General features: G+C 39.6%; 1 protein-coding gene across 2 annotated transcripts in view; it reads left to right on the top strand.

Moving 5' to 3' along the window:
- CYTH3 (cytohesin 3) overlaps nucleotides 1-25,787 on the top strand; it is a 185,947-nt gene extending 160,160 nt beyond the window's left edge. For both annotated transcript variants that reach the window (XM_040356814.1, XM_040356816.1), the window contains exons 10-13: nucleotides 8,705-8,781; nucleotides 15,993-16,064; nucleotides 19,636-19,790; nucleotides 24,110-25,787. In XM_040356814.1, the coding sequence (XP_040212748.1) occupies nucleotides 8,705-8,781; nucleotides 15,993-16,064; nucleotides 19,636-19,790; nucleotides 24,110-24,182 (377 nt within the window). In that variant the 3' untranslated portion in view covers nucleotides 24,183-25,787. The remainder of the gene's footprint in view (nucleotides 1-8,704; nucleotides 8,782-15,992; nucleotides 16,065-19,635; nucleotides 19,791-24,109) is intronic.
- Nucleotides 25,788-26,749: the final 962 nt, after the last annotated feature.

The raw sequence follows: 26,749 nt of genomic DNA, 5'->3' as shown, positions 1-26,749 counted from the left end.
CCAGCACACTAACATGTTACTATAGCGTAAAGAGTTGGTAAAAATTAGAAACAAAGGCTGAGAAACAATTGAGCTCAACTATTTGAGGAATTGTGGGTGTAAAGCCACGTACACACAACCATTTTTCATGTCATGGAAAAAAACAAAGTTTTTCTCGACGTGATTCTTGCCAAGCCTGCCTTGCATACACACGATCATGAAAAAAAAATGCGTACGACGGCACTATAAAGGGGAAGATCCATTGGAATGGCGCCACCCTTTGGGCTGATTATGCAAATCCCTTCTCATAACTTGCTTCTGAGCATGTTTTTTCCACGTCGTTAAAGCGCGCACACACAACCGCTTTTCACAACGAGAAAAACAACGAGAAAAAATAGAGCATGTTCTAAATTTTTAATGCCCATTTTTATCGTCGAGAAAAATGCTCTGGAGCCTACACACAATCGTTTTTTTTTTTCTGTAAATAATTTTTTTATTACTTTAAACAATACAGGTTACATCAAGCCACCCAACGTGGACAGCAACCGGCCAAAAAAAAAAAAAACACATAATAGGTACAACAGAAAAATCCTCACAAAAACCTGTGAAACATCCCCCCCCCCAATGCTTGCCCAGACAGGTACGGAAACTTGCCGACCGCCGTGGGGAGGTGGTAAAAACTAAAGCATGTGTACAGTCCTACCGCTCCCCATACCCCTCCACCGGATACTATATTTAGAAATGTACCCCCCCCCCCCAGCAGAGAAATAGTTCAATAAACCAGAGAACTCTCAGACCCTCAAAAGTTTAACAAATAGACTCCGCCAGCACTTTCTCAATCAGACGTTGTATGCATGGAAGCCAACCACACCCCCCAAACCTTATCAAATTTAGTCAGGGCCCCCCTATTCAAGTACATAGTCTTATAGAAGGGGACAGCCTTATTAACCAGCACTTTCCAAGACTCCAAAGTAGGCGCTACATTACTCTTCCAGGGTAAAATAATATGTTTTTTAGCATAGAATAGTAACAAGGTAAGGAGGGTCCGTATAGCTTTGGTAGTGGCCAAGGGCTCCACTATATGCAAAAGACATACTTCGATGGACATGGGGATAGAGATGGAAGTGGCCTCCCTGATACAGGAGGCAATAGCTTGCCAGTAGGATTGTATTAAAGGCCATTCCCAAAAGATGTGTAGAAAGCCAGCCATGGGTGCCGCACATCTCCAACATTGCGAGTGACTCTTCCCAAACATTCGAACCAACCTGGCAGGGGTGAGAAAAAAATCTATACAGAAATTTGTACTGTATCAATCTATCCCTGCTAGAAACTAGATACTGAAATGCAGTCCCCCACAGGTCGTCCCAGTCATCCCTGTCCAACCCCGGGGCCACCTCCCACACTCTTCTGCAAGGTCCCAATAAGAGGTTTGTTTCACAAAATAAGTCTTTATACAGGCAAGAGACAGGTTTCAATAGTGAGTCACTACGAGTTAGCAATTCCAAGACCAGCTTCCCTGTCCCTGCTGAAGAAAAGCATCCCCACAACATTCAAAATATATACAATCCTGTTTTATTTGATCTTATATTTTTACAAGGCTAGGGATAGTTTATATATTGCCAACAGCCTTCAGAAGGATGCAGTTCTGTTAAATTTTGCGCAATTACAGCGCTTTTACCATCGTATATTTTTGAACCTGCAATTATAAGCTAAAGTCTTGCTTGCATTATATCAAGCCTGCTCCTTTTTTTTTTTCCTTTGTGCGGAAGTAATTGTAGGTCCTTTCAGTTTCTGATTACTTTTACCACAGTGTGAGTTAACCCTCACAAAGACAAACGCCTAGATTATTTTTTCATAGTTCCCCCTGCAGTTTTTGGGAACAAAGTTGTTTTTGTCTTCACATCTGTTTCAGTGCTTTTAGGGGGCTAAAGTAAGGATTGAAAAGTAAGAATCAGGAAGAGGCCGGCAGGCTAACAAGGTTGTGTTGCCTGCTTTTCTCATTATTTACTTTACCTTAACCCTCATCTGTTGTAGCACAGTAATTCAGATCTCTCAGTGGAAATCATGACCGCTTCCCACATACATTAATAAATTCTGGTATGTGACAGCCATTTTGCCTTTGTGGCTTAATATACTGAAATATAAATACTGATATGCCTGAAAAATGAAAAGTGAATTATATCTGAGTATTTTGAAGGCAAATAGACTTCAGCATATGGACATTGTTATATAATTTGCATCATTAGTCAGGAATATCAGAAGGACAAATGCTCATGCTTTCCATACCAGTCACCACTCCGGATGTCATTCTTCTGATGTGGATTAAAAAAGGAAGAATGTATTTTGTTTTTGTAACACAGTTGCAACCAACTCAGCCCTGTTCATTAATTTATTAAAGCGGAGGTTCACCCTAATAACATGTATATCTGACCATCTCCCTTATATTCGTAACAAGTACTGTCCGCAATTAGTTTTTTTTTTTATGCTGTACGTACCTTGTAATCCATTTTTTCAATCTACTTCTCCCCGCGGGAGTAGGCGTTTCTATGCCTAGGGGTATTGTCATCTGGGAGGTCGCCCAGATGATTGACGTCTGTTCCCCCTGGCGGATAAGGCCCCGCCCCCCGTGTTGCGTAGGCGCGCCCAAATTACGGGGTTCCTGAAAGAAGCCGAACATGCATAGCGCAGGTGCCGTATAGAGCCGACTCACATCTCCGTATGTTCGGCTTTTTTCGGAAACCCCGTAACTCGTGCGCGCCTACGCAATACGGGGGGCGGGGCCTTGTCTGCCGGGGCGAACAGACGTCAATCATCTGGGCGACATAAAGAAAAACTAATTGCTGACAGTACTTGTTACGAATATAAGGGAGTTGGTCAGATATACATGCTATTAGGGTGAACCTCCGTTTTTACTGCATTATTCTTCAGCAACCAATTAGAATCCATCATGTACTGGTCTGGCTCTAGCAGCGGGAATCCTAGTTGCTAGGAATTTCGGAACTCTAATGCCCTGTACACACGATCAGTTTTTCCGACGGGAAAACCATGTTTTTTTTCAGCAGGAAATCGTCTGAAACTTGTCTTGCATACAAATCTTGTCTGAAATTCCAAACGTCAAGAGACTTTTCTTGTCTGAGAAAACTCATCATGTGTACGAGGCAAAAGAATATCTAAACCCAAGAATAAGAAGTTAATTTTGCAGCTTACCAGTCTTTTATAGTGGTAGTAAAGGATAAGTTCACCTTCCCTAATATGTTACATGTTACGCCCATATTCAGGGTGTAAAATATAACATGTTACTGTTGCATACTAGCTCATTATGAGAGACTTGCCTTAAATGAAAGCTCTCCAGTGGCGCGCTGTCACTTGTGACAGGGCTTTCATCTTCACCTGGTTTCTCCTTCTGCTCCAGTCGTTTAAATGGGCATGTGACATGTGCCTGTGACATCATATGCTGCAGTAGCAAGTAGCAAATATTTCTTAAATGCTGCAAGTTTAGAAGATATTCCTTGTACCTCCATGTAAGCTTTATCATAAGCTTACCTGTAGGTACAAGTCAGCAAGCAGTGTTTAGTACTGCTTTAAAGCTGAACTCTAAACACAAAAACTTTAACCTGTGTACAGAGCTGTGGAAGAGATCCAGCAGGCCTGTCTGCAGGAAACTACTGGTGGGGTGCAAATACAGGACCGGTCACTCTGCACAAAGCAAGAACAACGGTGACTGATCTTTACTACAGGAAGCTCCTGCTCGGAGGCAAGGTTCCACACTGAATCATTGCACAAATCCTGAAGATTATACACAAAGCACACCAAGATTTAAAAAATGTTTAAGATACTTGCTTATAGCACCTTGAAAAAGTATTCATACCCCTAACATTTTGTCATGTTACAACCAAAAACATAAATGTATTTTATTTGGATTTTATGTTATAAACCAACACAAAGTGGCACATAATTGTGTAGTGGAAGGAAAATAACAAATGGTTTTAAAACTTTTTTACAAATATATATCTGAAAAGTGTGGTGTGCATTTGTAGTCAGCCTCCATGGGTCAATACTTTGTACAGTAGAACCACCTTTCGCTGCAATTACAGCTGCAAGTATTTTTGGGGTTGTCTCTGCCAGCTTTGCACATCTAGAGAGTGACATTTTTGCCCATTCTTTGTAAAATAGCTCAAGCTATGTCAGATTGGTTGGAAAGCATCTGTGAACAGCAATTTTCAAGTCTTGCCACAGATTCTCAATTGGATTTAGGTCTGGACTTTTACTGGGCTGTTCTAACACATGAATATGCTTTGATCTAACCCTTTTTATTGTAGCTCTGGCTGTATGTTTAGGGTTGATGTTCTGCTGGAAGGGAAACGTCCGCTCCATTCTCAAGTCTTTTGCAGACCCTAACAGGTTTTCTTATAAGATTGCCCTGTATTTGGCTCCATCCATCTTCCCATCAACTCTGACCAGCTTCCCTGTCCCTGCTGAAGAAAAGCATCCCCACAACATGATGCTGCCACCAGCATGTTTTACAGTATGGATGGTGTGTTCAGTGTGATGGTGTGTTTTTACGCCACACATAGCATTTTTCTTTTAGGCCAGAAGCTTACATTTTGGTCACATCTGACCAGAGCACCATCTTCCACATGTTTGCTGTGTCCCCCACATGGCCTTTCACAAACTGCATACAGGAGTTCATATGGCTTCCTTTCAACAATGGCTTTCTTCTTGCCATGCTTCCATAAAGGCCAGATATGTGGAGTGCATGACCAATAGTTCTCTTGTGGACAGATTTTCCCACCTGAGCTGTGGATCTCTGGGCTACTTCTCTGATTAAGGCTGCCCTTGCCCGGCCTGTCAGTTTAGGTGGATGGCAATGTCTTGGTATTTTTGCCGTTGTGCCATACTCATTCCATTTTTGGATGATGGATCGAACAGTGCTCCGTGGGATATTTTTTTTTATAACCTAACCTGGCTTTAAACTTCTCAAAAACGTTATCCCTGCCCTGTCTGGTGTGTTCCTTGGCCTTCATGATGCTGTTTTTTCACGAAGGTTCTGGAAACTAACCTCCTGAGGGCTTCACAGAACAGTTGTATTCATACTGAGTTTAAATTACACACAGGTGGACTTTATTAACTAATCAGGTGACTTCTGAAGGCAATTGGTTCCACTAGATTTCAGTCAGGGGTATCAGAGTAAAGGGGGCTGAATACAAATGCACGTCACACTTTTCAGATTATTTTTTTTGTAAAAAAAAATTGAAAACCATTTATCATTTTCCTTTCACTTCACAATTATGTGCCACTTTGTATTGTCTATCACATAAAATTCCAATAAAATACATTTACCTTTTTGGTTGTAACATGACAACATTTTGAAATTTCAAGGGGGTATGAATACTTTTTCAAGGTGCTGTACATGAATCCGCCGTCTTCTATTTTCTGGACTGCAGAGTGTAACACTTCCTATTGGCTATCTAGAAGCAGGGTCTTCTCAGGCTCCAGGAGGCAATGATGTCATGGGGTAGGGGTCTGCAGTGATGTCCAGAGATGGAATTGAGTAACGCTAGCCTTACACCTGGAGAATTTGTTACTACAAGAAAGTATCAAAATTGTTTGTTCGAGCATTTGATGTTGCTTTTATGGACTCAACTAATTTCAAACAACTTTTTATTCAAGCACCACTATATTTGTTTGAGTTTTTATATACATTTAGTTTTAATTGAAGGAGTTATCAGATAATCCCTGAAGCGCAGTGTTGTGAAGCATATAGTTTACACTGTACTACTAAAAGTATTGGGACACCTGCCTTTACACGCACATGAACTTTATTGGCATCCCAGTCTTAGTCAGTAGGGTTTAATAAAAAATCTGTAGCACCTTCTTTTTATTCTAGAGGTCATATGCTTTCAGACAATATATGGTTTTGGGGGCCTTTCACAAATTCTGAAAGCTATAAGGGAAAAATTAAAACTTTCAGATTTTAGAGACATTTGGATATTTACACTTTTGCGTCTGTTAAATTTTCACCATTTTGCAAAAAGGCGCAATTTAAAAGTTACAGATATTTGTTATTTATTAACTCAATACAGGTTAGGCTTTTATATTTGGTAGGAATTTTGTAACATTTGTTGTGTATTTATCTGCTAATCATGATTTTTGTGGATTTTTACCAAAAATATTGTTTTGATAAACATTTGTGCAATTTGGTTTGGGGGGGGGGGGGGGTCTTTTACAAACTTTAAAAGCCATGAGCGAAAAATAAAAAAGCAATGGAAAAATTGCAAACATGGTCTGGCCACCTGAGTGTACAAAATGGAGCACAGGGCCTGGCAGCGAAAGGGTTAAAGGTGTTCCGTTGAAGTTGGGGATCAAAAATACCTGAATACGCTTAAAAAAAAAAAAAGCCTATGTACTTTTTTTTTTTTTTATTGGGGGACAACTGAACGTACAAGTGTGGACGGGCACAATTAGAAAGAATGGGATTCTACATAGTCAGGTGTAGGGAATCACACGTAAGTGTGAATGGGGGCCAAAGAATTTCATATTGCTCATTTCGGATAAGCAAATTGCTTGGGTTTATATTGTGGTAATGCTGCTCTTGTTAGCACTTCTGCATTTTAAGCCGCTTAGTGGACAATAATTTGAGCTTAGAACAGATGTGCAATTTTCTTTTTTATCCTCTTATATTATTCAAAAGACAGCATGCTTGGCATTTCAGTTTTTATTCAACATTACAGATTGAGTCTTGCAATTTTTTATTTTTTTTATTTATGCAAATAGATTTTACATGAAAATTATACGCGTTCATTCATTCTACTTTTGTTCCAGAAAAAGCTCTCCCCACTACAAGCAGCAAATAGTGCCAAAAGTAGAGAAAGATGCAACCTGTCAGTTCACTAGGTACCATCGGTGCAGCCAATTTGTGCTTTTTCTCTCAGTGATGTCACTAGTTTCTAGTGAAATGATAGGCTGTATTTGCAAAGATATTGTTTAGGAATGGCTTCCTACAGAATGTGTGGGTGACAGATTTAACGTAATAGCTTGGATGCTACAGAATTGTACAATTGAAACTACTGTTCTCCAGAAGTTTTCTTCAGAAATTTGTCCTGGGAAAAGCATTACACATATTCAGACCAAGGCAGTGTGAACGTTGTGTTCATTTTACCAAATAAAAGCAGTCATGGTAGATCTGCTGCATTAAAACATGGAGGGAAATTTCAATTTTTCTGTCAAACTTCAGTTTTCTAACCTACACTGTTTTAAGAAAGTGTATATTTGGCATCGAGCTAGTTGCTATGGGTAACAGGCTCCTTCCATTTTATTTACATCAGCTCTAGTGTGAATGAGCCATATTGAACTGTCCTGGCTGTAAAATGAATGGTTTTCGAATTATGAGGAGACCCAGCTTTTCTGCTTGTTATCGATAGCTCATTATTCTGGATGGGGAAAGTCTGGTTTTAAGTCTTGCACATTGTCTGTACATGGTGACTCATAGGTATATAATGTGATTTGACTTTTCCAAGAATATGCTCTAACATCATGATCTGTAATGACATTATGCCGTAATGAAGTTAAGTCTTGGATAATGGATTTATAAGTATTATATCGCACAGAACTGGATGGCTTAAAACTTACTGCACTGTTATAAATAAGAACTAAACATTATAAATGAACAATATGTATAATTTTTCACATTTGGTATTAGAAAATCAACCAAAGGCTTCTACACTTGTGGAAGTAAAACTCCCAACATGCATATTTGGAAATGAAATGAGAAATTGAAGCTTGCCTCTCCACAGCAACATTTTTACTTCAGGTCAACCATTTCTCAAACATCGAGCACTGGCCAAAGAAGCATGAGTTTCCATGGCTTTTGAACACCATGCTTACAAGTCACGCTCCTGGTCTGCGTTTCCATTGGCTGCTTAATTTGCTGTCATTGTCACTGTTGTGTCCAGACATCCTTTGTTTGTTTCAGGCTTGCATTGGCTTTCTTTGTATTCTTGAACTGTTATTTCATGTTATTTCATGTTAATGGTGTTATGGCTATTTTAGGAGGGACTGTAGCTTATAGAGACAGACTGCTGAGCTAGAAATTGTTAAAAATTGTTATAAACACAAGTGGAAGCTATTTTTTTGTAGTTTAGAATTATTCTACATTAAGTATGCCCCAGCTAATTGAGATAACGTATGACTTCATGCTTGTGCAGAAATTTACCTCAGATTCTCTTTTGGGAAAGCTCCTGGATTTCTTCCAGAGGTTTTCTTAAGTTTTGGTCACGCACAATATAAAACTTTAGTCTCGCTGTGTTCGGAAAAGTAATGCAGTCAGGGACATGACTAGTTGAAATATTTTATGATACCCTAAAGTCCCTAGGGAAATCAATATTTTTTTTACCACTAAGATCCAGGATCAGTACTTGAGGAATGCCACATTTAATTCAGATTTCCCCATGCACCTGAAGAGTTTATGATTTAGAAATGATTGGGACTCGGTAACTTAATAAGAATGCTCTGGACAAATCAGAAACACATGTTCCTTCGAAGATTACATGTTTTGCTGGAGCTATAATTTAATAAAGGGGTGTTGTGTAGATCTTATGCAAGGTCTGTTTCAAAGGAATTTAGGGCCCCAGAAGTTGATAGATTAGTCACTGATCATCTGACAAGTTGAGCAATGCGATCATGCTGCAGGAGGATTTCTTAATGGTTTGGCCCTTTGTGTCTCCAGGAGGAAGAGTAAAAACGTGGAAACGCAGATGGTTCATCCTGACTGATAACTGCCTCTATTACTTTGAATACACAACGGTAAGTGGTTATCCCATACCCAAACAAGTACTTTGTAAATATGGGATTGGAGAAATTATCGGAAATTAAGATAAAACCGCAAAATCCTTAAATCCCCATTACCCATTTAAATAGACTCAACAAACCACCACATGAACAAAAAATATCTTAAAACCTCAAAGAAATTACAAAAACTAAAACCAGAAATGTATTAAGAAATACCCAAGTTATACACATTCAAACTCTTGCCACCCACGCAACACGTGTTCATGGGCGGCAGAGCTTTCTATGCTGAGAGCGTGTTTGGGATTGTTTTTTTTTTTTTAACCTTGCACTACCCTACTTTCCTGTACACCTGTACATTTCATCTCTTGCTTTCTCTGTGAATTCTTTATCTTTATCTTCGTTCTCCAACTTCGTTCTTCGTTTTCCAATTATACATGAACTATACATTTACTCCATTTTCCTCCTTCTCCCTCCTGTGGATGACCTGTACATTTATTTTAGTGCACTGTTACCAAGCTCCATGTTTTATTCACTTCAATACCAGTATGTTTTTTCATTTTCATTTACAAAAAAAATGTGGTAAAAGTGAGATCACCTTTGGGTGTCTGATTTTTAAAAAGGAGGTCATTTTAGGAGTTTTCATACTGTTGGCATTTGTATATGGTATGTTTTATAACCATATATAAGGGAAACGGTTTTTAGTCTATTTTCCTTTATATATTAAAACATAGAAACCCAACCCAGTGGTTGTTAAATACTCCATCTGTCCCTATATATATATATATATATATATATAAAATTTGGGACAGTGTTGCATGACAGGGTTATTGTTATTCAAACTATTATTGCATGGCAGAATAATGAAAGGTTACATCATATGAACTGTGCTGAGAGTGCACTGCCTAGCTTGCTGTCAGCACTGAGATGTCACAGGGAGATACAGGTCTCATACTAATGATCTGGAGCCAGGAGGACTGGTTCCTGATCACCTGATCGGTGTGATAGCCAATTACAGTCTATCACAGTGATTTGTCCACTGTACAGCCCGCCACTGTGTTGTTTTTCTTCTCTTGAATAGGGAAAAAGACTCATGGCATCGTTTTCTCCTTGCTAAATGAGAAGATGGTTAAAAAAAATAAAGATAAAATAGCCAGTTCAGGGCTTGATCTAGGTCAATGTTAAGGTTGGAGGTGAACGTTTGGCTCAACGGTCATGCTCAAAGTCAATGTTGGAGGTAAAAGGACAGAGTCAGTATATTCTAGGTAAGAATAAAAAGAAAAAGCATTTTTAAATTTAGCATCAATGTTTTTTTAGATAGATAATAAAAAGAAGCAAAAGGGGCGCTATTATTGCTGGGCCCTTCTACAGGAAAAATCAGCTAACAAAGTATACACAATGTGGTATTGCTGTGATTGTCAGGAGCAGGAGAATTTGTTTATTTGGTTAAAAGTTTCTCAAAATCGTCTAACCTCTAAAATAATCATGCACATGTGAATTATTATGAATAATTATTGTGAAAAAGAATCGTACTCAAAATAAAAAGTGAAATCCAAATATTACATTAGTGAAGTCCAGATATATAAATTATAGTCCTTTTAAATATTCTGTTTCTTCAGTTCCCACAATTCCTTTAAATTTAATATATAGACGCAAGCTCACCAGAATATATCAACCACCTAAAAATAAGTGAGTCAAAAAGTACTTTCCCAACGGGGTTGCAATAGTTAGGATGGTCACATAATAGGCCAACTCCCAGCATTATACAAGATCAATCTCATCCACTCCTCAGCTCAGAGAAATATTAAAATGGAAGCATCTCCATAGTACCGTATATTAAAATGTACTGAATATATCCATAAAGTATTATACTCACAAAATAAAATGATGGCGCTCTCATCAAAAATATGCACAATCTCATAATACTGTACATTCTATTTAAAGGCTCACCAAAAATCAATGATTAAGTCACAACCACATTCCCTGACTATAAATGTGAATACCATAGAGGCCACCCAGGGTCCTGATTTTGCACACTTCCCTTCTTCCAATTCAATCGTCATACAACATCTCTCCACGTTTACTCAAGACCGGAGTTATACTCGCAGAATTACTATTATTATAGGCTTACCAATAAGTAAAAGTGACACGGAAGGGTTTACAACCACTTTTAAGTGTTCTTTTAAAAGTGAAACCTTACCTCATTTGTTAAGCTTTGGAGCAAGTGCACTTGCAGTTTTTCCTTTAGTAAATCAACCACCTTGTGTTTTAATACCTTGTGTCATCTCTTTTTAGGTTGATTGGCTTAAGGAGTTGTTGAAAGATATACCCAGGCCTATTGTGTTAAATCAAAGCTCTCCTTCTGCACTTTTTTAGAGCCAATGTGGTGTTGTTTTACTATCCATATTTAAAACAACAAGGGCAGAAGATTTAATAGATGGAACGTTGGAAAAAATTACTGAAGGTCCGCTTTAAGCCTAAACCTGGGTTATGCATTCTCTTGGTGGTACCTTGACACATCAGGGGGTACCTCAGGGGCTGCTTCTACTATGATGGTTATTCAGTTCTCCCCCCTAGGTCATGCCTTAGAGGAGGTCCAGCCCCCCATGAAAAATTAAAAGCCAGCAGCTACAAATACTGCAGCTGCTGACTTTAATATATGGACACTTACCTGTCCAGGGAGCCCGTGATGTCTGAACCTCAGCTGATCTTTGGATCAGCTGTTGGGTGCCGCCGCCATTCCTGGTAAGGGAACCCGGTAAGGAACCCTTTCGGCTTTACAGCACATGCGTGAAGCGTGGTGTGCTTTCTAATTGGTCCGGCGGTGGAGGAGGGCGCCGAACTTCAGAAAGACCGAGCTGCAGCCCTGTCTCCCGGAAGTGGGGAATGGTACCTGAACTGTTTTTTTTTTGTTTTGTTTTTTTGGATCCGTCTGTAGTCAACTTTAGGGACTGAAAGAAGAAACATACAGTATCTCATAAAAGTAAGTACACCCCTCACGTTTTTGTAAATGTTTTATTATATCTTTTCATATGACAACACTGAAGAAATCACACTTTGCTACAAGGTAAAATTAGTGGGTGTAGCTTGTATAACAGTGTAAATTTGCTGTCCCGTCAAAATAACTCAACACACAGCCATTAATGTCTAAACCGCTGGCAACAAAAGTGAGTACACCCCTAAGTGAAAATGTCCAAATTGGACCCAATTTGCCATTTTCCCTTTCCCGGTGTCATGTGACTCGTGTTACAAGGTCTCAGGTGTGAATGGGGAGCAGGTGTGTTAAATTTGGTGTTATCGCTCTCACTCTCTCATACTGGTCAATGGAAGTTCAACATGGCACCGCATGGCAAAGAACTCTCTGAGGATCCGAAAAAAAGAATTGTTTCTCTACATAAAGATGGCCTAGGCCAGGTATATGCAATTAGCGGACCTCCAGCTGTTGCAAAACTACAAGTCCCATCATGCTTCTGCCTCTGGGTGTCATGCTTGTGGCTGTCAGAGTCCTGCTATGCCTCATGGGAGTTGTAGTTCTGCAACAGCTGGAGGTCCGCTAATTGCTTATCCCTGGCCTAGGCTATAAGAGAATTGCCAAGACCCTGAAAACTAAGCTGCAGCCCGGTGGCCAAGATGATACAGCAGTTTAGCAGGACAGGTTCCACTCAGAACAGGCCTCGCCATGGTCGACCAAAGAAGTTGAGTGCACGTGCTCAGCATCATATCCAGAGGTTGTCTTTGGAAAATAGATGTATGAGTGCTGGCAGTATTGCTGCAGAGGTTGAAGGGGTCGGGGGGGTCAGTCTTTCAGTGCTCAGACCATACGCTGCACACTGCATCATATTGGTCTGCATGGCTGTCGTGCCAGAAGGAAGCCTCTTCCAAAGATGATGCACAAGAAAACCTTCAAACCATTTGCTGAAGACAAGCAGACTAAGGGCATGGATTACTGGAACTATGTCCTGTGGTCTGATGAGACCAAGTTAAACTTATTTGGTTCAGATGGTGTCAAGCGTGTGCAGCGACAACCAGGTGAGGAGTACAAAGACAAGTGTCTTGCCTACAATTAGGCATGGTGGTGGGAGTGTGATGGTCTGGGGCTGCATGAGTGCTCCTGGCACTGGGGAGCTACAGTTTGAGGGAACCATGAATGCCAACATGTACTGTGACCTACTGAAGCAGAGCATGATCCCCTTCCTTCAGAGACTGGGCCGCAGGGCAGTATTCCAACATAACGACCCCAAACACACCTCCTAGATGACCTTTGTCTTGCTAAAGAAGCTGAGGGTAAAGATGGACTGGCCAAACATGTCTCCAGACCTAAACCCTATTGAGCATCTGTGGGGCGTCCTAAAATGGAAGGTGGAGGAGCACAAGGTCTCTAACATCCACCAGCTCCTTGATGTCGTCATGGAGGAATGGAAGAGTACTCCAGTGGCAACCTGTGAAGCTCTGGTGAACTTCATGTCCAAGAGGGTTTAGGCAGTGCTGGAAAATAATGGTGGCCACACAAAATATTGACACTTTGGGTCCAATTTGGACATTTTCACTTAGGGGTGTACTTACTTCTGTTGCCAGCGGTTTAGACATTAATGGCTGTGTGTTGAGTTATTTTGAGGGCACAGCAAATTTACACTGTTATACAAGCTGTACACTCACTACTTTACATTGTAGCAAAGTGGCATTTCTTCAGTGTTGTCACATGAAAAGGTATAATAAAATATTTACAAAAATGTGAGGGGTGTACTCACCTTTGTGAGATACTGTACATGTGTTTTTAAAAGCCTAAGAGCTTGGCAGCAGGAGGGCTGAACATGGAGAACAACTGGCACCCTGTAATTTAGGTACCCATGGGGGGGGGGGCTGTTGTTAATGGCCTTTTAATGAAGTTCCTCACATGGCTGTCCACTTCTTTTGAAAACATTTTCACTTCTGTTATGGAAATTGAACAATAGGATAGCTAGAACTTTCTCAAAATACATTTAATTTTACAAATAGAAGAAGAAATTGATAGCAGATAGAAGTAGTAGTAGTAGTAGTAGTAGTATGTATATTTCAACCATCTGTGACAACATACAGTGGGGATCGAAAGTTTGGGCACCCCAGGTAAAAATTTGTATTAATGTGCATAATGAAGCCAAGGAAAGATGGAAAAATCTCCAAAAGGCATCAAATTACAGATTAGACATTCTTATAATATGTAAAAAAAGTTAGATTTTATTTCCATCATTTACACTTTCAACATTACAGAAAACAAAAAAATGGCGTCTGCAAAAGTTTGGGCACCCTGCAGAATTTATAGCATGCACTGCCCCCTTTGCAAAGCTGAGACCTGCCAGTGTCATGGATTGTTCTCAATCATCGTCTGGAAAGACCAGGTGATGCCAATCTCAAAGGTTTTAAATGCCCAGACTCATCTGACCTTGCCCCAACAATCAGCACCATGGGTTCTTCTAAGCAGTTGTCTAGAAAACTGAAACTGAAAATAGTTGACGCTCACAAAGCTGGAGAAGGCTATAAGAAGATAGCAAAGCATTTTCAGATGTCAATATCCTCTGTTCGGAATGTAATTAAGAAATGGCAGTCATCAGGAACAGTGGAAGTTAAAGCAAGATCTGGAAGACCAAGAAAAATATCAGACAGAACAGCTCGCAGGATTGTGAGAAAAGCAATTCAAAACCCACGTTTGACTGCACGAGTTGTGGTACACTATTCCACTATAAAGAGATACTTGTAAAAATATGGTGTTCATGGAAGAGTCATCAGAAGAAAACCTCCTCTATGTCCTCACCACAAAAATCAGCGTTTGAACTTTGCAAATGAACATATAGACAAGCCTGATGCATTTTGGAAACAAGTTCTGTGGACCGATGAGGTTAAAATAGAACTTTTTGGCCGGAATGAGCAAAGGTACGTTTGGAGAAGAAAGGGCACAGAATTTAATGAAAAGAACCTCTGTCCAACTGTTCAGCATGGGGGTGGATCAATCATGCTTTGGGGTGTATTGCAGCCAGTGGCACAGGGAACATTTCACGAGTAGAAGGAAAAATGGATTCAATAAAACTTCAGCAAATTTTGGATGGTAACTTGATGCCATCTGTGAAAAAGCTGAAGTTAAAGAGAGGATGGCTTCTACAAATTGATAATGATCCTAAACAGACCTCAAAATCCACGGGGGATTACATCAAGAGGCGTAGACTGAAGGTTTTGCCATGGCCTTCACAATCTCCTGACCGCAACATAATTGAAAATCTATGGATAGACCTTAAAAGAGCAGTGCGTGACAGACAGCCCAGAAGTCTCAAAGAACTGGAAGACTTTTGTAAGGAAGAATGGGCAAAGATACCTCAAACAAGAATTGAAAGACTCTTGGCTGGCTACAAAAAGCGTTTACAAGCTGTGATACTTGTCAAAGGTGGCAGTACAAGATATTAACTCTGCAGGGTGCCCAAACTTTTGCAGATCATTTTTTTGTTTTCTGTAATTTTGAAAGTGTAAATGATGGAAATAAAATCTAACTTTTTTTGACATATCATAAGAATGTCTAATCTGTAATTTGATGCCTTTGGAGATTTTTCCATCTTTCCTTGGCTTTGTTATGCACATTAATACAAATTTTTACCTGGAGTGCCCAAACTTTCGATCCCCACTGTACATGTGTGAAGCTGGATTTGGCAAATGTCTCACAAAAATGAAAAAGAGAAACAAATTCATTGCTTCTGCAGTTTGGCTGTCAGCTGTCACCTCTGACACCAAATTGCAACAAAATTGCAGAATCTGGTTCCGCATTCATTTTGAGAAACTATTGTTTTTAGTATTGTTTTCTCTAAAAGTAGATATTTCTGTATATACAGTATGTATGTACAAGTACTGAAAATAAAATAAGGAATTTAAAATACTGACCTAAATTTGTTGTACTTTTGTATGTTTTTAATTTTTTTTACTACTAAACCTTAGCCTATGTCTACCTCTGGTGGTCAATGGAGGAAACACTATGACTATTACAAGTATGTTCCAATTAGGGGCAGGCAGCATCTGTAGATCACTTCTGTAGTCATGTGTGCACAGCAGTTTGAAGGACAATCGTCTGTCATTCACTTCCTGTATATATAACATCAGGGAGGGATGCAGCAAATATAAGCCTCAATTATTGCTAAACATTACAATTATGCTGATTTTTTTTAAATCTTTTTTTTTCTTTTGACCTTAATTACCAATGTTTACCTTGGCAGGATAAAGAGCCAAGAGGAATAATTCCTCTGGAAAACCTGAGCATTAGAGAAGTTGAAGATCAACGAAAACCGGTATGACATCTGTGGTTTTTCTTTGACTTTTGTAATTAAGTAATTAGTTATAAGTTAAAGTATTTTTCGACTGTTGCAGCCAAATTGGGATAAAACCTACTTTATATTTGTTACATTTTCTTATGCACATAACTTAAAAAGTGTTTAAAAATTGCAGCTTTACATTTGATATATTGATATTTTCGTTGTTAATAATTTTTGTATTATTTGAAATTGATTTTTCACTATTTAGGGTTGCGCTTTATCACCAATAAAAGTTTTGTTTGATGGGCATGGCGATATCAGCATTGTATTCCTCTATTGTAACCAAGGAATTTCTTTAATCTGAGTGCCTGTGCTATCTGGTAGGGCTGGATAAATCTCAGGACTAAATGATTTTGACACTTGTAATTAAGTAATTTTTTATAGTTATCGACTTTTAGATGCCAAATTGGGATAATACCTACTTTATATTTGTTACATGCACATAACGTATTTTTTTTTTTTTAAATTGCACCTTTACCTTTGATATATTTTTGTATAATTTGGAACTGATTTTTCACCAAGGTTTTATTTTTATTTTTTCAAATTTAAACTTTTATAGTAAATGCATATTGGTTTAGATTTGTAACTACTGAATACTCTGCAATCTACTGAAGTTGCACATTTACTATTATAAGTCTTTTCATGTTAGATATGTTAATAATCATTGTGATTAGTTCAGGAATTTTGTTTTGATTTATATATCGACAATCCACTATATTTTGCTTTTTTGGGGGCTTTAAAGTGCAGTACATGATATTTTTGTTTTAATTATATAATGTACAATAGAACTCATCACAGCATAGCTTATAGTTATAGCTGACCTCCAGGTGGATATGAAAGATACAAATTAAACCTCTTTATTCATTAATTAGACAGTAAAGTGATTGTAAACCCTCACCTTAACCACTTCCCATCCTGCAGGCGACTATTTAAGGCGGCAAGGTGGCTCTGATCTGCCGGGAGGCCGTCACACGGGTGCCGATGCTCGTGCCTGGCGGCCGCGATGTCCGCCAGGCACCCGCAATCGGCAGTCACAGAGCCAGGGACGTGGAGCTCTGTGTGTAAACACAGAGCTCCACGTCCTGTTAGGGAGAGGAGACCAATGGTGTGTCCCTTGTACATAGGCACAACCATCGGTCACCTCCCCCAGTCAGTCCCCCCCACCACAGTAAGAATCACTCCCAGGGTACATATTTAACCCATTGATGCCCCCCTAGTGTTAACTCCTTTCCTGCCAGTCACATTTATACAGTAATCAGTGCATTTTTATAGCACTGTTCGCTGTATAAATGTGAATGGTCAATGTGTCAAGTGTCCGATGTGTCCGCCATAATATCGCAGTCGTGCCAAAAATCGCAGATCACCTCCATTACTAGTAAAAAAAATATATAAAAAAAAAGTAATAATTCTATCCCCTATTTTGTAGGTGTTATAATGTTTGCGCAAACCAAACACTATACCCTTTTTGCATTTTTGTTTTTTACCAAAAATATGTAGAAGAATATGTATCGGAGTAAAATGAAAAAAAAAAAGTTTTTTTTTTTCAAATGGGATTTTTATTATAGCAAAAAGTAAAAAATATTGATTTTTTTTCAAAATTGTCGCTATATTTTTGTTTATAGCGCAAAAAATAAAAACCGCAGAGGTGATCAAATACCACCAAAAGAAAGCTCTATTTGTGGGAAAAAAAGGACATCAAATTTGTTTGGGAGCCACGTCGCTCATTCAAAGCGTGACAGTGCCGAAAGCTGAAATTTCGCCTGTGCCCAGTAAGCAAGTGGTTAAAGTGGATGTAAAGCCACTCTCAACCTTTCAAAACTACTGCCATAGTGATTATCTATAAGGATATAGATGCCTCCTGCATGTATCCTTACCTGTAAAATGTCTCCCCTCTGTCTGTTATGAGACCCGAAAAACTGCAGATTCTGTGGGTGGGTCTGTTGTCTGGAGCTCAGTGGGTGGAGTCGTGATGTCAGTAGAATCTCCGCCCACCTCTACACTCCCCTTATCAAAATGCATTTTGTCCTGTGTATTTCTTACACTGAACTTCTGCTATGATCACTAACATCCAGTCAAAACCCAGAAAAGTCACCACATGACTTCAGCATGCCCAATCATGCTGAGGTGTGGTGCAGCCAATCCTGGGAGAGCTGGAGAAGAAAGGAGGAGGGGATCTGAAGTACACAGAATTCCTCTCTCAGGCTCCTGCATGAGATATGTAAATCACCTATCACTCACAGCAAGGGGGAAGAACTGACTCCTATTTCTCTGTGTGTCAGTTTTTATCTCACTTAAAAAAGATAAGAGGACTGCTCAGAGCTGGATTAACTGTTTTGACAAGACTGGACACAGATGACATGAAATCTTATACTGTGCAAGGTGCAAGCCTTAATTGGAAAAAAATGGGTTTACATCCACATTAAAAAAAAACAACCATTCAGTTTAAAATAAAAATGAAAGGCAAAACATTTGTGTATAGAGATAAAAAAAAATCATTCTAACTACTTTATTTCCCTTTGTTTTATAAGTGATCACATTCCCTCTGTTCTCCGCTGCATAAGAACGGGGGGGGGGGGGGAAAGAAGCAGAAGTATACATATATCCCGAGTGAATGGTTGTGCAGGGGGGGAATGTCAGGACAAGTCTGATCAATGGAGAACAGGCTGAGTTTTCAGCACAGCAAGAGAACTGGCCATGGTGTGTTCTACTGCTTAGTGTGGCCATTTTTTTTTATAGGAAAGTAGAGGGACAGGCAGGATCACTACCCTGATGAGTATCACAAAAAATACAGAGTGACTGTATTCAAAAATAAGACTTGAAGTGATTTATGCTGGGGTGGACAATTTTAAGACAGCGTTGAGCTCTCATAATATGGAATAATGGTTTTGGATTATTATCTGTCTGATTTTGTATACATAAGGTGGAAATGCAGATTTTATAGAAAATTTAAATCGTCTTAGATCTCATTCAGATGGGCGATTAGGCTGGCGATACATTTTACAATTTTCCTTTAGATTTACCAAAATGATATAATGTGAGGTCAAACCTAAACACTTTTAAATTTGTATGCAGTCAGGAAGGACCTTGCATTGCATAATTGAAGGCAAATCTAAAGGAAATTAAGTAAGAAATTTGGATAATGTATGGCCAGCTTAAGTCCCATCCTCCATGCAGAGCTGTTGGCAGATAAGTTTGCATCCATTTTAGAGCTGCATGCAGGCAGCTCTTTGAAGTGGATGGCATGCAGGGGCTGCATGGACACAATTGCATATCAAAAACTGACATTTGGGCAGGAGCAAGTGCAGGGATCCGAACACACAGTATCTGGGTTGGACCCGTGCACCTGTTCCTGCCCACTTGTCAGACTTTGACATGCTTTTTCATCCGCTGCGTGTGCATGCAGCTCCCGGGTGGATGCGCATGCATCTGTCAGCAGCTCTACATGGACGACAAGACTAATTACCCGTCTGAAGGTGTCCTGATTCTTAAAACTGTATCTACACCCTTCAGTGATGACCGCCATCTAATAGCCTCTATTTTGTTTCAGAACTGTTTTGAGTTATATAACCCTAGCCATAAAGGCCAAGTCATAAAAGCATGTAAAACAGAAGCTGACGGGAGAGTAGTTGAAGGCAATCATGTTGTGTATAGAATATCGGCACCTACTCCTGAGGAGAAGGAAGAATGGATAAAGTCCATAAAGTGAGTTTTCATTTATTGTAAATATTAAATGCCTGGTGTAATATGGAACAATGTGGCTCTTTCTTTACAGCTCTGTGGCCCTGTGGGTGAGATCATTTCACAATCTGTATTTTATTTATTTTTATTTATGTTCTAAAATAGCTTCTTAAGGTGGTCTCCCAGAGATTAGTACAACTTATTTTATAACTGAAAAAGAAAAAAGAAAAGTTTTAGGAAAAGTTAGTCACAATTTTCACAATCAGTGGAAGGATCTGCACAGTGAAGTGGGATAACCAGGAGATCTGCCCTCCCTGGAAGTGTTTGTTTCTAAATTATACTAAGTATCGAAAGACATGCAGCGCTTAGGCAACAATACAATATTCCCTCTTAACAACAAAAACTGTCATCTAAAACAATATTTAAAAAATATACAGTACAGACCAAAAGTTTGGACACACCTTCTCATTCAAAGAGTTTTCTTTATTTTCATGACTATGGAAATTGTAGATTCACACTGAAGGCATCAAAACTATGAATTAACACATGTGGAATTATACATAACAAAAAAGTGTGAAACAACTGAAAATATATTTCATATTCTAGGTTCTTCAAAGTAGCCACCTTTTGCAGCAGACACATCTCTAGAACTGTTAAGAGGAGACTGTGTGAATCAGGCCTTCATGGTAGAATATCTGCTAGGAAACCACTGCTAAAGAAAGGCAACAAGCAGAAGAGACTTGTTTTGGGCTAAAGAACACAAGGAATGGACATTAGACCAGTGGAAATCTGTGCTTTGGTCTGATGAGTCCAAACTTGAGATCTTTGGTTCCAACCCCTGTGTCTTTGTGTGACGCAGAAAAGGTAAACGGATGGACTCTACATGCCTGGTTCCCACCGTGAAGCATGGAGGAGGAGGTGTGATGGTGTGGGGGTGCTTTGCTGGTGACACTGTTGGGGATTTATTCAAAATTGAAGGCATACTGAACCAGCATCTTGCAGCGGCATGCTATTCCATCCGGTTTGCGTTTAGTTGCACCATCATTTATTTTTTAACAGGACAATGACCCCAAACACACCTCCAGGCTGTGTAAGGGCTATTTGACCAAGAAGGAGAGTGATGGGGTGCTGCGCCAGGTGACTACCTCTTGAAGCTCATCAAGAGAATGCCAAGAGTGTGCCAAGCAGTAATCAAAGCAAAAGGTGGCTACTTTGAAGAACCTAGAATATGAAATATATTTTCAGTTGTTTCACACTTTTTTGTTATGTATAATTCCACATGTGTTCATTCATAGTTTTGATGCCTTCAGTGTGAATCTACAATTTCCATAGTCATGAAAATAAAGAAAACTCTTTGAATGAGAAAGTGTGTCCAAACTTTTGGTTTGAACTGTATATATATATATATGTGTGTGTATGTGTGATGTCTATATATATATATATATATATATATATATATATATATATATACACACACACACACAAGGAACATAAAGTAAAAACATAATTGTCATATGTCCATAGATGTGAATACTCTATTTGTGCAAATGATCACATGTCCACATTTAGTTATAAGATCAGCAATCTTCTGTGAAAAAATCAAGTTGCCATACGCCGTGCATCAACACAAAATGTGCTTCCAATCCAGTGCCGTGATCCTTCACCTATTAGTGTGGCGTTTAGCTCACCCTTTAGGTTGGACCTCTATTTTTTTTGTTGGAGGTCATATACAGCTCTGCTAGTAATCCAGATGTTGGCACACAGCTCCTGTACATTCCCAGCATATGCTTTCTGAATTGAAACTCTCAAAAGCCAGTTACCTCAACAAAACATCAAAAAGACATTAGTTCTCTGTATATGCTTTAATGAATAGGGTTAAAAACACTCACATGCATAATAGATGAAGTGCTTGGCCCATATTCATCTGTATTTTGTATAACCACAGTGCATTCTATAGTCTGCAGCATTATCATGCTCTTTCTATGCCTCACATCGCTCTCCTTTCTATAGAGGCTCTCAGCTGCTCTCCCCTGACGTTTGTTCAGCATTACAGAGGCGTTTGCCAAGAAGTTCATTTTTTTTTTTTTTTTTTTTTATGATCTTCTCTGCAGGACACTCTTATTTAGAGTGGCTTCAAAATGCATTCTATGCATTAAGATAAAAAAAAACTTCTGTGTGCAACAGCCCCCCTAATACTTACCTGAGCCCCACCTCGATCCAGCGAGGTAGCACGATAGTCTCAGCTGTACGGGACTCTCCCTCTTCAACAGCTGAGATACAGTGCCTTGCGAAAGTATTCGACCCCCTTGAACTTTTCGACCTTTTGCCACATTTCAGGCTTCAAACATAAAGATATAAAACTGTAAATTTGTTTTGAAAAAACAAGTGGGACACAATCATGAAGTGGAACGAAATTTATTGGATATTTCAAACTTTAACAAATAAAAAACTGAAAAATTGGGCGTGCAAAATTATTCAGCCACCTTAAGTTAATACTTTGTAGCGCCACCTTTTGCTGCGATTACAGCTGTAAGTCGCTTGGGGTATGTCTCTATCAGTTTTGCACATCGAGAGACTGAAATTTTTGCCCATTCCTCCTTGCAAAACCGCTCAAGCTCAGTGAGGTTGGATGGAGAGCGTTTGTGAACAGCAGTTTTCAGTTCTTTCCACAGATTCTCGATTGGATTCAGGTCTGGACTTTGACTTTGTCATTCTAATACCTGGATATGTTTATTTGTAAACCATTCCATTGTAGATTTTGCTTTATGTTTTGGATCATTGTCTTGTTGGAAGACAAATCTCCATCCCAGTCTCAGGTCTTTTGCAGACTCCATCAGGTTTTCTTCCAGAATGGTCCTGTATTTGGCTCCATCCATCTTCCCATCAATTTTAACCATCTTCCCTGTCCCTGCTGAAGAAAAGCAGGCCCACACCATGATGCTGCCACCACCATGTTTGACAGTGGGGATGGTGTGTTCAGGGTGATGAGCTGTGTTGCTTTTACGCCAAACATAACGTTTTGTATTGTTGCCAAAAAGTTCGATTTTGGTTTCATCTGACCAGAGCACCTTCTTCCACATGTTTGTTGTGTCTCCCAGGTGGCTTGTGGCAAACTTTAAATTACACTTTTTATGGATATCTTTAAGAAATGGCTTTCTTCTTGCCATTCTTCCATAATGGCCAGATTTGTGCAGTATACTACTGATTGTTGTCCTATGGACAGAGTCTCCCACCTCAGCTGTAGATCTCTGCAGTTCATCCAGAGTGATCATGGATCATTTTTTATTTGTTAAAAAAGTTTGAAATATCCAATAAATTTTGTTCCACTTCATGATTGTGTCCCACTTGTTGTTGATTCTTCAAAAAAATGTACAGTTTTATATCTTTATGTTTGAAGCCTGAAATGTGGCAAAAGGTTGCAAGGGGGCCGAATACTTTGGCAAGGCACTGTAGCAGCTGGGCGCCATTGGCTCCCGCTGCTGTCAATCAAAGTCAGTGAGCCAACGAGAGAGAGTGGGCGTTCCTAGCCATGACTCTGTGTCTGAATGGACACAGAGCAGCGGCTCAGCTCAGGTGCCCCCATAGAATGCTGCTTGCTGTGGGGCACTCTGTAGAAGGGAGGGGCCAGAAGCGCCAGCTAGGCACCCCGAGAAGAGGAGGATCCGGGCTGCTCTCTGCAAAAACATTACATAGAGCAGGAAAGTATGACATGTTTGTTATTTTTAAAGAAAAAAAACAAGACTAATATTGTTTTAAAGAGAACATTCATTTCCAAGAAAATCTCCCTATAAGATTGTGTGCATTTAATTTATGGCATTTACCTGTAAAATCCTCCCTTGTGTAAACATCAAAAAGCTCTGATACTGCTGCTGGGTGCAGCCATCTTGGATAGTATGTCAGCAGCCCCAGCAGACTAGGTGACAGTATAATATTTGCTCTGGCACTATTTCTGGCATCTGCATAAAGGCTTATGTAGGGACATAAGGGGGATGGGGTGATGCAGGTCCAACAATAATCGTACATTCTCAGAAGGGGAGAGGGAAGAGAATGGGGCTGTGCTAGAGAATCAACCATTTTGGGTAGCCAAAGTTTCTAGCAGGTTCAGTGACACATTGCAAGTGGATAAAAATCATTTATGGAAAAACGCTGCAAGTATTTAAAAATGCTTGATTTTTCTGTGAATTTTCCTGTTATTTTTTAAGTTGGTGAGAGGGTTTGGTTTGTTGCATGGATTTGCTCTGTAAATTGTCTCTGGCTTGCTTGCTTGTATTTTTTGCTGGGGCAGAGTACGATGTGCCTGAAAAGATTTACTATTGATATTTTGTTTTATTTTTTTCCTGCAGAGCGAGCATCAGCAGAGATCCCTTCTATGACATGCTTGCAACAAGAAAGAGAAGAATTGCAAACAAGAAATAACCCAGGCTAGGATTGAGCATCCTACAAGATTTTCTGAAAGTATCTCATGGTCAAGTCAATGGACCAACTTTACCCTGGACTTCTTTTGCCAAAATGGCTCCACAAGGATCGGGTGGGGTGGGTGTCTCCCGATACTGAATAATTAGTATCAATCCAGTCATTGATTTTTTTATAAGCAGGTTCCTGCAATATTTTGCTTTTTTGTTTCATTTTTGTTTTAATTTTAAATTCAGACATGGTTCACGCGAAGATTAGAGAACATCTTATAAAAGACGTCTCATTATATGTAAATATTTCCCAATACATTGGCAACCAAAACACTAAATCTCTATATTTCTAGTGGAGAACTCTATGATTTAATCTTCATTCAATCAAGTATTTGCTAGATTGGCAGCTATATAGGTGGTACGGATTACAGTGGACCAGACAAGCTGCGAGCATAGCATTGCATGTTGGTTTTGTTCGTCACAGGAACCTTCTAGCTCTCCTGACTTGTATCTTGCCGGGAGCAATTTTTGCCAGTATATCCTCTTGATTGTATTTTGCTGCTTCTCAGACAATGGGATTGGCTTGCTTCAGCAGCCAAACTTGTCTTGGAATAGCCACTAAATATAAAATCTATAAGCTAACTCGTCCTCTGTACAGATTTCCTTTGATATGATATATAAAACATATATATGTATGTATGTATAGGCTGATGCCAGCTTATGGTGACTGTATTTGTAATAGTTATGGCAGTGGGACACCATACCTGTGCCTGGGAAGAACAAGAAGGTGTTATACTGTACAGTTGTTTTCCAGAAGGACGATTGCAGCCATGCATGATCCAACAACGCAGTATCTACTCTGCTGCACTGGTTTGAAGTCGAATGCAAGAGGAAATACAAATCCTGCCTTAAACAATCTAGTCATTGATGTCTTTTTAGGTGTAATTTGCCTAAGGGCAGCTGATGCCTTTTTTTATGTCTACTGTTTAGTCTGTCAGATGTTTCAACAAGGCGCAGGTTCACAAACAGTATTTCATAGTCCTTTGACATCACTCCAGTCAGCTCAGATAGAAGGGGGTTATATTTCATTCATAGACCTCATTTGAGTCTTCTTTATTTCATTTATCATCTATGAACATATACAGAATATATATGAACATATAAAGACCATATGCAAGTCTCACTTATTGTGTGGTCCTAATGAGTTCTTGCCACAGGAGGCCTCTTTGTCTGGGTAATGTTCAAGGTTGGGGAGGGGGTTATATTTTAAGGTAGCCGCATGTAAAAATGGTAGGTAAACAAATAAACCAAGGCATTCAGCAAAGGTTTAGAAGGAGAATCACATGAGCATCTGGAGAAGAGCCAGGAGCAAAGCTGTTGTCCTTAGAAAGTTAGACTATTTGGGTAAAGTGGAGGTATTGTCATTCGCAACCAACGCTAGCAGAGGCAAAAAAATGTAAGCAACTCCAGTTTTTATGACTAAAGTCCAACCATCTAAAGATTTTGCTTGTTCAACCCCTTCTTTGTTCAAGGGCATATTTAGCCACTATTTTGTGCATTCTTATATAGTAAAACCTGTATTCTCGTATAACAGTTTTAGCTGTGTCCCAAGTAGAAATAAAAAAAAAATAAACCCATTTTAATCCCAGTGGAGAGAATCTCCTTGTGTTTTAGGCCCCTTTCACATGTGCGGACCGTTCGTCCGTTTATTACAAGTCCGTTTACGGACTTGTAATGCATCCCCATGGGATTGCAGACGTTAGCGGATGATGCATCCGCTAACGTCCGCAAAGATCCGCGTCCGTAAATATCCGTTTTTTCGGACGGAAGAAACCCCTATTTTTCTTCCGTCCGGTGGATCGGATGAATACGGACACACGGTCCGTATTCATCCGATTCCCCATAGGGGAGAGCGGAAGAAAGACAGGGCGGTCTCTGCACAGTGTGCGGGGACCGCCCTGTCCGCCGGCAGCTCAGCGGGGATTACGGATGATCCCCGCTGAGCCGACGGACACACACGGAGCGGACACAAAAACAGTCCGCTCCGTGTGAAGGCTTATTATTTCTGGAACATGGTAGTTTAAACCAAGCCTTTAAAGGGTTGTAAAGGTTCGTTTTTTATTTTCTAAATAGGTTCCTTTAAGCTAGTGCATTGTTGGTTCACTTACCTTTTCCTTCCATTTCCCTTCTAAATGTTGTTTTCTTTGTCTGAATTTCTCACTTCCTGTTCCTCCTCAGTAAGCTGTTCTGGCTGACTAACCCCCATGGATGAAGGGGGAAAGCTTACAGAGGAGAAACAGGAAGTGAGAAATTCAGACAAAGAAAAAAAACATTTAGAAGGGAAATCGAAGGAAAAGGTAAGTGAACCAACAATGCACTAGCTTAAAAGAACATATTTAGAAAATAAAAAACGAACCTTTACAACACCTTTAAACCAAGACTGACTTCTCCCATCCCTTATGTATTCCCACTGGTCATTGTGCTCACCTGTCACATTTTATGACCAGTAGGAAGGCATAAGTGATGGGTGGGGAAAGGCCACAGTGCAATTATAGTGGGTTCATTATGCATAATGAATGC

This window comes from Rana temporaria, chromosome 6, assembly GCF_905171775.1.
Source record: "Rana temporaria chromosome 6, aRanTem1.1, whole genome shotgun sequence".
NCBI classification, from domain to species: Eukaryota; Metazoa; Chordata; class Amphibia; order Anura; family Ranidae; genus Rana; species Rana temporaria.
This window is presented reverse-complemented; position numbering and strand designations above follow the sequence as displayed.